General features: G+C 36.0%; 1 protein-coding gene across 1 annotated transcript in view; it reads right to left on the bottom strand.

The window, feature by feature from the left end:
- The window catches only part of LOC127851611 (discoidin domain-containing receptor 2-like), a 232,970-nt gene that overhangs the window by 64,136 nt on the left and 154,428 nt on the right, over positions 1 to 14,406 (bottom strand). Inside the window, exon 3 of the mRNA XM_052385440.1 lies at positions 6,269 to 6,374. Within this exon, the coding sequence (XP_052241400.1) occupies positions 6,269 to 6,374 (106 nt within the window). The remainder of the gene's footprint in view (positions 1 to 6,268; positions 6,375 to 14,406) is intronic.

The raw sequence follows: 14,406 nt of genomic DNA, 5'->3' as shown, positions 1-14,406 counted from the left end.
TTTGGGGTCTCATTATTGGACAAGGTAGCTCCTGACCAAACTATGCAGATGCATAAGGCATATGGTATAAGACCCATTTTTGCATGACACGGCCCATATCTATTATTACTGAAAAAAATCAAAGACTAAAAGAATTTCCACTAAAAAACATCATACTATTCCACACTATTGGCATCTTGAACCTCATTGGAAGTTTATTCCCACTGTCAAAGGTGTGAACTGATTTTCGGCAAGAAACAAAACTGAATTGTCTCCAAAGACATAGTGTAGATAATTGTAGATAATGAGAGTCAGTTCTTTCATCTGCCACGGGTTCCAGGCGGCCATATTTCTTTCACCATTCTGATAGAGGCCACTTGAGCCTTTCTTGAAAACTCCCATTTTTTATTAACTAAATAAATTAACTGTGACCAATTAGCACATTCCATGCAAAAATGTTGTTTTCATGGGTATTAACAAGCTATTTTGCAAGCCTTTGGGTGTTTTGGTGTGGTTAGAGTGACCCTATGGGAATTCAGAAACAAATGGTTTTAGTTATCTGATGGCAGCATAATTCTTCAAGTCAGAAGTAATGACATCAGAGCTCTATAAACGTTTTCAATATTTCTGGAAAGGTTCTAAAGACACAGCTGTGGGTACAAATCAGTTTATTTCTAACCAGAGCATAAAAATAATGGCTTTGGGCTTAGGTGTGACAAAAACATTTGAAATTATGACTGATCATTAAGATTAATGTAGTAATTAATAAATCAACCAATCTGTATAAAATTTTAGTACTCCATAAAACAGGCAACAGATGTATTTGTATGCACTTCAGTGTTGCGCAATTAGAAGATAAAAGTTTAAGATTGTATCATAACCAGGTAACAATGTGGTAAAAATTGCAGTATCACTTTAGCTCTTTATCACTTTCTTGAATATGATATACATATTATTCTTGAAATAGAAATTTTTTTATCAAAATAAATCATCAGTGATCAGTAGAACGTAACCCATTAATCATTTTACTTGGAAGCTGATCCAGCAATCAAGTCATTTGGAAGCTTTAATCACGTAAAAAAAGCTTCTAAATCACCTTCATTACACAAACCTCTGGATGATTGCATTGATCTAGGTTATACAGATTGCTGCACTTTTGAAGTTTGAGATCTCTTAATTATTGATTGTGTCAATCAAAGTGAACACAAAAGATACAAGATAATCTCTTCCTGGAAATTCTTAAACTTGATAGAATTTCACTGAGTAATTCATTGATTGGGCTTAAATAAGCCTTTTGTGGGCCAAAGCATGGCAAATGCAATGTTCAAGGCCACAGGATTTAGCGGAGGATGCTATAAAATATTATTTGCAAGTGCAACAACATCCAAATGTGCACAGTTGCTACAGCATAAAAAACCTTACAAGTTTTCATATGTTATAAACATTATTTACAATTTAAAGTAAGAATAATTAAACATTTGTTTTGTCAATTCTAAGTAAAGTACTCATGTGTTACAAGTAATTTATCCTCATCAAGAAAAACTTTATTACTCCAAATTGGCTCTTGTCTAAACAATTTTATTCCAAGGCAGCACTAAATTCTCATTAGCTAGCATCATCATGTCCAGTGACTTCACGGAAACTATAGCAACAACTTTGGTCTTTAATTATTCATCCATTAGGAACCCCCATATGTCTCAAATAACAAAATGGTTATTTATTCACTGAAAGAAATTCAAAACAACAATTACAATGACATTCACTTCCATTTTAGAGAATATTTACTGTCTACTAATTTTGTATACATTTTTATTTGTTTTATTCCTTGTACATTTTTGTCCTTTCAAACCATGGATGTTAAATTTCTTTTCTCTGTGCAAAACTAAAATTTGAACGAGCCAATGAGACAATGAGGATTTCCACAATTGCATCGTGACTCATATACATAGTGTAGAAGGTCTGTCACTTTCAGCTGAACCCAATTATGTCTTTCAAAGGCCAAATTGCAGCCCCTCACTCTTCCAAAGTTCTCATTATTTAGTTTTGTCACTGACAAAAACCTCTAAATTGTCTGCGAAAGAAAAATCTATGGAAACACATCCAACGTCAAATAAAGGAAAAATAATAAGGGTATAGAAATGTAGATTGTACTAAAATGCAACTGTCACATAATAATTATTATACTGACATTATTTTGTATTATTATCTGATTCAAATTATTAAATCAAAATTTTGTGTAAGAAAAAAGTTTAATGAATTATCATTTGTGGATATGGTGGCACCAAAATGAGGGAATTCGCAGGCTAGTCTGGAGCTGCACTGGTGCCATATGGCAGAAGACACACAATTTGCAAGATATGGCTCTTTTTTTTTTTGTAATAATAGCCACCCCTGGCTATATTGAGCGAATTCGCGGACTGGTATAGAGTTACGCTGGCTGCATATCTCATAAGACTCAGTTTTGCAAGACACATCTCAATCTTGGTTGGTTTTGTAATAAAGGCCATCCTTAACGCAATTTATTACCATCATTTGATGGATAAATTGACAATAATGTTATCAAGATAACAGGAGAGCGACTAGCTCGCAATAAAACACAAACAGTCCTTTGAGACTGAGGCTAAACATAACCATGAATGCCAAATGAAAACAGATTTTACTGCTGTTTTTATTCCCACCTCCTTCCTACTAAATACATTTTATACCATTTTATTACAAGAATAAAAACTGTCCTGAACTTCAAAACATAGACGTTATAGCTCTAAAGATAGCAGATATATGAAATTTATTATATTTTATTATAATATTGAGTACGCCAACTTCCATTTGTATCCTAGGGGCATCAAATGTATCAAATTCGGGTGATAGGGCAATGTCTATCATGACTACCATTAATATCAATGTGACTACCATTAATATCAATGATGCACATTTCAGAAGGTTTACAACTTCAGTGGACATTAATCATTTTACAATCAGATGCCCAAAATCAATCAATCTGCAAGGGTCAGCATCTAACTGTGCCTGTCAGTGAACCATAGATCAAAATCAAACCATCTTTATTATCATGAGTGGCAAAATATAAAATGCCACTTTTCAAAGTTTTATATCCAGCTCACAGACATAAAATCACTGAATATAGCTCTAGAATTTAAGCGGCTACTCAAATGAAAGACCAAACAACATAAAGGGAGAGAGAGAGCTTTATTTTATATACGCATTAACTACAGCTGGTAAAATGTGGGAAAATTAATAATAACGAGTACAAAGATGCACTCATATGAAACTTTAACAATGGTTTAACAATAAAGGATCCACGCTAAAAAATCATTCAGAAAATAAATATAAAGAATAACAGTTACCAGTGCAGTAAGCGCAATAGTGATGAACAGAGTAAGCATTGGAAAACTGCAAAAATTTAGTCCGTGTAGATGTGTGTATAACGAAAGTAATGTGTATGTATCAACTGACTTCTGTTTACACAACATCTTAACTGTGAAACAATTAAAAACCAGCAATTCAGTAATTAATATACATTGTTTGAACACTGAAATTGCCCCTGGAGTTCCAAAAAAATTGATCCTTAGGAACAGATCTCAGTTTGAAATAATAAATAACAGGGAGGTAGAAAACTGCATGCTTCTTAACCCTTTCAGTGCTGGAACCGAATTTTGAAGGCCTTTGCAAACAGTTTGGATCCAGATGAGACGCCACAGAGCGTGGCGCCTCATCAGGATCTGATACTGATAGTATTCTTTGAACAAAATCGAACAAAATGCTTATTTTAGAAATTCAGCAGACGACATTTTAGCAGATAACAAATTTCCCAGCATGCAAAGGGTTAAATTGAGCGTGCCAACAGACTGATAGATAGGGCAGTCAGCAACTACTAACATCTGATCTCCTATAGGAACCATTAGCAAGATAAATAAGCTGTTCATGGCATCAAAAAACATAAATAGCAGAATCTTAATTACACAACATTCTACCATTCATCATTTTTTGACAGATGGAATTTCATAAAATATTCACTATCAAAAGAAATTGATAAGTTAAGAAGTGAGAAGTGACTTGACTTGTGTGAAACAGGGGAATAAAAGAAATATGGAAGCAATTATTCTACATGTTGGATGCCATTGAAGCCAGCCCCGAATAACCCATTGGCCTAAAGTAGTTGAACAGTGCTCTGTTTGAATAAAACTGTCATAAATTACTCTCCAAATGTTTTGTACAGCAACAGTGTGCTAAAATCTGTTGGTTTTATTACCTAAGTATGTATTCTACACAATAAATAATGAGCCTGTGTTTATGAAGACTTGTGCTTGAATGTTAAGAAATTCACTCATGGGTATTTCAGAAAATGAATAACCTCTTCTTAAGTTTTATCTGGTTTGTATACATTGAAGTGAGATTTATGCAATTACTGGAAAATTTTATAACATGTTAACCCATTTATGCCTAGCGTCAAGAAAAAAGGCCTTGGCAAACAGCGTAGACCCAGATGAGACGCCGCATGATGCGGCGTCTCATCAGGGTCTGCGCTGTTTGCTTAAAGGAATTTCTGTAAGAAGTATTCTAAATATAGAAATAAATATACTAGACATCCCTAATTTTGAAAATACATTGATCCAATTTAGAAGGATGGGAGAGTCCACTAGGCATAGATGGGTTAAGTTTCAATAACGATTGGAGACATAGATAACGTTATTTTCTTTGCTGTTCATGCTTATATCAAATACAGTCCAAACCTGATGGCTTGAATTCGCTTGGCTTGAATTTTCAGTATGCTTGCACCCTCCCCTAAGCAACTATTTTTTATTGCTATATATCCATATAAATTTATGTCCGATGGCTCGAATTCGCGAGGGTGGAATTATTGGATGGCTCGAACTATTTTCGAAGTCTCGGTCACAGTTTTCACATGTGCTTTTGTTCGTTTGGCTTGAACTCCCTTCAGGTCGCATAAAGCTGTTAATTGATTATGAGCACCTGATTAAAGGCTCGCTATAATTGCAAACATGTCATTGTCTCAATCGTTCATTGTTTTGAGTAAAAGATGACATTTTGTACACAAACTGGCGTTTGTGTAGATGCTGTATTATTATGGCTGGAATGGCTGCATCACAAAATGTGCTATATCAACTTGACGGAATATAAAACTTTGTATCTATACATCATGTAATTCTTAAATAACAAGATGTGTTTGTGAAACGCTATGTCCCCCCCCCCCTATATATTTGACCTTGAAGGATGACCTTGACCTTTCACCACTCAAAATGTGCAGCTCCAAGAGATACACTTTCTTCAATATTCCAAAATTTGACCTTTGACATTGACCTTTGACCTTGAAGGATGACCTTGACCTTTCACCACTCAAAATGTGCAGCTCCATGAGATACACATGCATGCCAAATATCAAGTTACTATTTCCAAATTGAAAAGTTATGGCCAATGTTAAAGTTTGACGCAAACAAACCAACAAAGCAACAAACCAACAGACAGGGCAAAAACAATATGTCCCCCAGTATAGACTGGGAGACATCAAAAATAAAAGTGAATAAAAAATACATGTCGTGCTGTTTAATATTTCAGCGATGGGCATAATGGGTATGAATGCTTTGTTTCTAAATAGCGTTGTTCCATACGTAAATAACAGGCTGATATAATATACATTTATAATATGATATTTGTTTGATTGTATGCGTAACTTTTTTTAAAACATTGAGAATATATACCAGGGCCCTCTCTTGCCGCTAGGGGAAGCCACCCACAGCCCTCATGAGGGGGAATTTCGCGTTGTTTTGGGCGAAAAAGGGGAATTTTTGAAGATCTTTTCACCAACCATTCAACACCTAAAATTGCTATATTTTAATGTGATTTACATAAATTTACATTTAATCAAAAATTAGTAGCGCCATACCAGCTGGCAACATAGGTATAAAAGTAAAAAAAAAAATATATAAAAAAAACACTTTTTTTTTTTTAGGGGGAATTTTTAGCTGAAAAAGGGGAAAAAAGTATACTTTTTTCATGGGGGAAGCCGAATATTCAGCGGTAAAAACGGCCAAACGAGGGCCATGTATACATATTAAGAATATATTTTGTTCTTTTTAAATCAAAAGCAGAAAGTTGTATGGAGTTTAGGCAGTATGAATACTCTTCAACTAGAGTCTATTTCAGATTCATGTTAGTAAACATAAGTTTATTAGAAAATATTTTTGGCAACATTTGAAAGTTACTAACTCCATTTGCACGTATAAAATATTCTCACTTAAAAATTAAATCTCACCTTGCAAACTTCGGTCCGACTGTGTCATCATCAAAAGAAGAGCTGGCTGTGATGGCTGAGTCAGGAATTGCGCCGGACTGCATGCCCAGGGAGTCACGACATTGAGCTGTAAATAGACCAGAAACATGTTATACAGACTGCCATGTATACCTATACTATTATATACTGCGCTATACTACACTATTACATCATTTGATGGAAGGCTCAGGAATGGCGCCGGACTGCATGCCCAGAGAGTCATGACATTGAGCTGGAAATAGCAACAGACACATCCAAGCATTATACAGCACTTGCATAGTATTGAAGACATAATGCTGGATCAACAGCCAGAACATGAGCCGGCGGCACTCTGAACAAATTCGGTTAATTGCATGTGTGGTAAATGTTGTCCTAGATAATGCTGTTAAGTCAACACAGGCTAATCAGGAAGGATACTTAACTGGACTTTCTTTTTCCTTTAAACATAAAATATGATAAAAGCCGAAAGTGTTGTCCCTCACAGATAAGCCTGTGCAGACTCTACTGGATAATCTGGGACGACACTTTACACACATGTATTAGACACCTTTTTCACAGAGCAAGGCTCATTTAAATATTCAAAATTTAATATCCATTGAGTTACCTCCCTGTATCTATCAGATTTTTTGTCAGTTTTTAGTTAGCTCACGACTAAATTTACAGAGCATGTTTTGCAAATCAGTATGTGCTTAGAAGCCTTAACTACGCTAAGAACCGTAACTCACTATGCTAGGAACGATTACCGCTGTCTGTCTGCACTGCAGACGACGAATGCTTGAGTATACCACTGCAGTGAGTGTATTTACCAGTTTGTAAGACGACATGGGCCAGTCTAGTGTTTATCATTGAAATCTGTACATATTGGCTGCTTTCAGGGAAAAACGGGTCTTAATGCATGTCAAACAAGGGCTGTTTGTAAAACATGCATGCCCCCCATATGGGCTGTCCGTTGTAGTGGCAGCCATTGTGTGAATACGATTTTTGTCACTGTGACCTTGACCTTTGACCTAGTGACCTGAAAATCAATAGGGGTCATCTGCGAGTCACGATCAATGTACCTATGAAGTGTCATGATCCTAGGCAAAAGCGTTCTTGAGTTATCATCCGAAAATCATTTTACTATTTCGGGTCACCGTGACCTTGACCTTTGACCTTGTGACCTCAAAATCAATAGGGGTCATCTGCAGGTCATGATCAATCTACTTATGAAGTTTCATGATCCTAGGCGTATGCGTTCTTGAGTTATCATCCGAAAACCATTTTACTATTTCGGGTCACCGTGACCTTGACCTTTGACCTAGTGACCTCAAAATCAATAGGGGTCATCTGCGAGTCATGATCAATCTACCCATGAAGTTTCATGATCCTAGGCGTATGCCTTCTTGAGTTATCATCCGGAAACCATTTTACTATTTCGGGTCACCGTGACCTTGACCTTTGACCTTGTGACCTCAAAATCAATAGGGGTCATCTGCAAGTCATGATCAATCTACCCATGAAGTTTCATGATCCTAGGTGTATGCGTTCTTGAGTTATCATCCGAAAACCATTTTACTATTTCGGGTCACCGTGACCTTGACCTTTGACCTAGTGACCTCAAAATCAATAGGGGTCATCTGCGAGTCATGATCAATCTACCCATGAAGTTTCATGATCCTAGGCGTATGCCTTCTTGAGTTATCATCCGGAAACCATTTTACTATTTCGGGTCACTGTGACCTTGACCTTTGACCTAGTGACCTCAAAATCAATAGGGGTCATCTGCAAGTCATGATCAATCTACCCACGAAGTTTCATGATCCTAGGCGTATGCGTTCTTGATCGAGTTATCATTCAAAAACCATTTTACTATTTCTGGTCACCGTGACCTTGACCTTTGACCTAGTGACCTCAAAATCAATAGGGGTCATCTGCGAGTCATGATCAATGTACCTATGAAGTTTCATGATCCTAGGCTCAAGCGTTCTCGAGTTATCGTCTGACAACCACCTGGTGGACGGACCGACAGACCAACCGACCGACAGACCGACATGAGCAAAGCAATATACCCCCTCTTCTTCGAAGGGGGCATAATAAGATTAGCCTGTGCAATGCGCACAAGCTAATCAAGGACGACAACAGCAAACAACTTCAGTGCCTTCAGCGCTTTGATTAAACAAAGCAGCTATATCCTGATGTTAAAAAGATATCCTACACTAGAACATCAACAAAAATTCTTACATCCTTGAAACATATCATAATTTATTACTAAGTGTGGACATAAAAAAATTCACAATATATTTGCTGATATGTTTGGTAAATCTTCCACTGTAGAAATCAAAAGAAAATTAACTGTTCTAAAATGATTAAAGACTTTTAAATTACTTTTTAATGTTAATATTTGAACAACAATTCAAAAGACAGTTGTTTTTTTTTAAGTCTAAAAATGTTTGTAAAGAAGGTTACAGCTTGTTGTGTCACTTTTAAATAATTGGTTTTCAGTACTGCCATTCATAAGTCTCCTAAATTAACTACAGCAATTCTAAATGATACTTCCTTAAGCAGGCCTCATTGCTGTTTGCTTAAAGGAATTTCTGTAAGAAATATTCTAAATATAGAAATAAATGTACTAGACATCCCTAATTTTGGAAATAAATTGATCCAATAAAGGATGGGAGAGTCCACTAGGCATAAATGGGTTAAGACGCTTTCTAACGCTGGTCCAAGTCCATTGTGTGAGCAGGTTCCTCATAATCCATCATCCAGACTGTCACCAGGATGGTACTAATTACACCTTGCCAGTGACCCAAGCTAACTTATCAACTATAATGTGTAAGTACCAGAAGTATGAAGGATATTTAGGGGACCTGGTCACACAATAGGACCAGTGTGAATGCAATATCGGAAATCCTATACCTACAGCATGGTGCAAGAGTTGGAAGATGTGGAGTAGATTGAGTGATGGAATGTGACATGACTTGTTATTACCCTGTCTCAAACAAGTAATTACTTAATAGATTTCCCTGACTGATAAATGTGGGTTTAACAGTGAGTGAATGCTGGGTATAGAGAGCTAGTTGTCTCATTTTGACAGTATTTACTATTAAATGTACACTTAAAAGTCTGCCACATATAGTCATCTTGTCTAGTTAGTAAATATCCAGAGAAAGGGTATAATAATGTAAATGAGATTGTAATCATATCCCAGTTGAACACCATCATAATAGAGATGATTTAAGCATTTATATCCTTATGAATATTGTCATAGACATGCTATGTAATACTAAAAAATAATAATGACATTTATTTAATAGTTATACATACAAATAAAATACAAATAACTGACACATGGCAGGTTAAACAAGAGGTTGCCAAGCAATATTGTCCTCTACCGGTGAAACTCCACCATTGTCAGAATGTTTTTTTTATTTCACATAGCAACCAGAATTATTGACATAGGAACAAAATGAAATGACATGCATAATCTCCATATTGCCATGTATCCATGTTTCAAGTTTCATGAAAAAAATATGAAGAACTTTTAAAGTTATCCCAGCGTTAAAAGGCACAATTTCATTCTCTCATTACTGTCCACTTTAGGCCAATCTCATTAAGATCTAATTATCGCCATATGGCATCATCTTGGACTCAAACACTCCCTCCCTTTAAGATCAAAGACTCTTGAACTTGTCTCAATTCAGTAATCAATTAAGACCTACAACTCATGGCAGTATGTTTCATCCTTGTTTTGTACAGTTTTCTGTCATAATTTGTTACCTGTAATCATTATCATTTGTTATGATTCCTGACAGAAGAGATTTCCAAATGTGATTGGATTGAATCTATTAATGCAATGGTCATGCTCTTGTTCCATGTATGATGGTGTACATTAATTAGCACTGTAATGCACATGAGAAAGTATAGATTGGTGTATTGATTAAAGATAATTTAATAATGTGTAAAAACATTCAATAAATCCCCAAATTTGTCATAAGTATTGGTTATGATATTGATGTAATTATTTAGATGGACTAACTATACAAATTTCCATGTCAGTCTGATATTATACAATAATAAGGAAATTATGAAATTTAAATATTTTTAAATACTCAAAATAAAGTGTCACAAGTTGGTTTGCATAAAGTCTTCATGGTTACAAACAAAGAGCAGCACCATCGCTGCAATTTCCAATTACCCCAAATGTCAGAGGACTTCTTTCCTTGCTGCACATGTTTGCAAGTCATGCAGCACTTGGTACCCAGTAAGTACATAATTAATGACATTACAATATTGAAGTTGACAGCAGCAATAATGCAGCACTAAGTTCCAAGTAAGTACATAATTAATGATATTACAATATTAAAGATGACAGAAGCAATCATCGCATGCTTGCTAATAATAATAATAATAGCAATCATGGCTTATTCAGCTACTTGTGTCAAGCTAGGAGCTTACTTCAAGCAAAATTAGTGCCTAACAACCGACAACTAATGAAAATAACCATATTAATAAAATGTCACAGAATGAAAATTAAAGACTTGCAGAAAGTTAACAGCAGTTTCCACTCATTCAGATGACATATTGACCTCTGGTAAAAGTAGCACCTTGCCTTATTCTGTTCCTTGGTTGAGTCACTTAATTGTACCTTAAAGCATATGGGATGGGATTATAAGAAATTGGTTATTGGTTTGCTGACTTGGTGATGGGTGGACATTAGTGTGATGGACTTTGGTCGACTGCCACAGTTGCTGTATTGGTGTCTTTTACAAATGGTTGATTGGTTGGACTTGGTTAATTGGTGAAATGGTTAACTCGATGGTTGGCCAATTTTTGTTGCTTTTTTGATGACAGACTAGTTTATTGGTTGGCTGGTCCATTTGCAGCTTTGGTTGTTGGTTAGGTTGGTTGATTGGCTCATCATTACACACTTTGCAAGCTCATTTAACAAATTATTCCAAGACACGCAAATGATCCATCTTGACAGACTGCCCTGGTATTAAGAAATGGCTACATTAGGCTCATTACTATTCCTCCTCCCTCATTCTATATATTGATTTCCCACACTACTCATTGACCCAGGGCCAGACTGTGGGGTCAGGGAATCTGCATAGCCCTTCCAGCCCCTTGGGACCTGCCATTTATAAGGCCCTAGATGATTAATGAGGGTCACTATCACACTTGCTACTTTCCTTAATCACTGTCACTCTTCAGATTAATGTTAAAGCTCTATTTCTTGCAGATTCTTAATATACTCCTGACTTTAACTGTGATCAAATAAAACAAGAGCACCGCATAACGGGTGCCAACGCTCGGCTGCGAAAGCTTGTCAGAAAAAATATTTTTTATTTTTTTTAGAGGTCACAGTGACCTTGACCTTTGACCTAGTGACCCAAAATTGGGTGTGGCGTGTAGAACTCATCAAGGTGCATCTACATATGAAGTTTCAAAGTTGTAGGTGGAAGCACTTTGATTTTAGAGCCTATGTTAAAGTTTTATATTAGTGACCCTAAATTGGGTGTGGCGTGTAGAACTCATCATGGTGCATCTCCATATGAAGTTTCAAAGTTGTAGGTGGAAGCACTTTGATTTTAGAGCCAATTCTAAGGTTTATGTTAAAGTTTTATATTAGAGGTCTTAGTGACCTTGACCTTTGACCTAGTGACCCAAAAATGGGTGTGGCGTGTAGAACTCATCAAGGTGCATCTTCATATGAAGTTTCAAAGTTGTAGGTCACAGGAAGCACTTTGATTTTAAAGCCAATGTTAAGAATTTAGCACGATGCATACGGTGGACGGCTGAGGACGGATGACGAGCTAGCTATGACAATACCTCGGGTTTTCTCCGAAAACAGCCGAGCTTATAAATTAAATAGAAATTTCACACAAAAGAACAAATTTTGTTCTTTTATGTGAAATTTGAATTGATCTCAAATGTGAACACAAAATATCTTGTTATGGTAATGCAACCTTAAGAATTCCTTGGAATGATTTAGAACATAACCAATCATCACATTTTAGAAATACAATACCCTGATGATGGACAGAATCTGATTATTATCATACGAAAATTGCCGCACAAAATGAAAGTAACACATTATTTGGAATTTGGAATGTATTGTGCACACAGCAATCAAATTCAAAGCTATTTTAAAGGGAAGTTTGACTGCCACCCACATGTAATTGGCCGTGTTTTGTGTTTTTCCATCATTCATTAGCCGCCCACCAGATTTGTCCCCCATGTGTCCAGCAGCTGTGAACAACAATAGGCCGCACATTAATTGACCACGCTCTATTGTTGTGACCATTGCTCAAAATTTAACAAAGTGAGGATGGCAGGCGTTTTGGAGGGATTTAAATAGCCCATATTGTCATTTAAATGCTGTCATAAAAGTCAAAGGGCGCCTGCACATGCTTCAGTAAATATGGAAGATTGAAAGTGTGACAATGAATAAATCATGAATAAAAGATGGAAATAGACAGTGGTCAAGTGGCAAACTGTGGTCAGGCCCAGGAACTTAGGACACTTGACCAGTGGTGTTTGGCAGCTGACCATCTGTAATAACACTAATTGTGTTTGCCAACAGTCAGAAGCCATTCATAATTGGAAATGAGCACATTGATTTTTTTTTCTTCCTGATATTTCTAAAAGCTGATTTATTTTAAATGAAAATATATAACTTTCAATTTTCACAAATGTATATTTTTGCCAGCCTGGGAATGGCATAGTAACGCGTCTCCAAATTGTATTGTCATAATATAAACCCCTTTCCTTGCAAAATATTAAATGCAAACGCTATGTACACTTCACAGACTTTCAGTACGACTAATCTTCACTACAGCATCTGTCCCATAAGAATGGAATCAAAAAAAAGGAGAAGAATGGCAAATCAGCATGTCCTCAACAAGGCTTCCCAATCCCACATACATCACATGCTTACTGCCTCTTAATTCCAATCCCAGCCCCTTCATGACAGCTAACCACCCCCTGTCAATGGCAGGCCACACTCCACTAAATGATTTTATCACAGACCGCACTCCACTGAATCCCTTGCCAATGACAGGCCACACTCAACTAAATCCTCTATCCCACTCTGTCTTCCTCTGCTGACCTCCCCTCATCCTGACAGTAAGCCCTCTTAAATCTTTGCCATGTTCCAAGTGGCAGCAAGGAGGAGATGAATTGTAAATTACAGACAGTTGCATGATTTCCTTTAATGTTTTTTTAAATCCTAGAATAAACAGCAGAATGTGATTTGTTGCTTTAAGCTACTGCAAATACGAATGATTAATAAAAACTGAAGATTTCAACGTCGATTTGTGAATGAAATATGTGGACACAAATTTAATTGATCAGACTGTGAAGTGAAAAAGTCTATGCCATTTCAAATTTGGTTGCAAAATTAATGATGCCCTTTCCAAAGTAGACAATTTATGTCCATCTGCAATTAATGGCAAGTCCATTCTTTCATCTGACTTAACGCCAACAACAAATTCGCTGTTTCCATGTTTGTTCCTTGCAAATGGCTGCATTATGTAAAGACCTTTTCCATCAAATTTACCAAAAAAATATCATGTTATACCCAAAAGAGTCACAAAATGATGATAAGAAAATTTATAATTCAAAGAGATGGCTTAGAAATCCTTGGGAATGCTTGGGGATAGTAGACTATTTTCAACAATGATCTTTGGAGAACCTAAATCAAGAGTCTGATAAGAATAAACCTTTAGTATATTCCATTTTTCATTCTTGTTGAATTTCATTATAATTACTGCAGTCTGTAATGTCAGTCTCATAATTTTATCAATTGAACTTATAGCAACTACACACAATTATGTATCATTAATTAAAGAATACTCAATTTATGCAATCCTTATTGTAAGTATGCTGACATTAAAAACTAAAACGTGAAATTTGAACCTGCATTACGAAATATCTGATAAAAATTCTTTCCTAAAAAGATGTAATAATGCCAATATTTTTAAATAATGTATTTATGATGTGCTGTTGCTAAAATTAACTGCAGCACAAAATAGTGCGCATGACAAGGAAAACATATTCAGTCCACAGGTTTGTTTAAATGCAGCAAATTAAATGATCAAGCAGGTTCATAGACATCAGCATGTAATTAATTGCCTTATTTG

Source organism: Dreissena polymorpha, chromosome 11 (genome assembly GCF_020536995.1).
Source record: "Dreissena polymorpha isolate Duluth1 chromosome 11, UMN_Dpol_1.0, whole genome shotgun sequence".
Lineage (NCBI taxonomy): Eukaryota > Metazoa > Mollusca > Bivalvia > Myida > Dreissenidae > Dreissena > Dreissena polymorpha.
The sequence above is the reverse complement of the archived record's forward strand: the minus strand, read 5'-3'. Positions and strand labels throughout refer to the sequence as shown.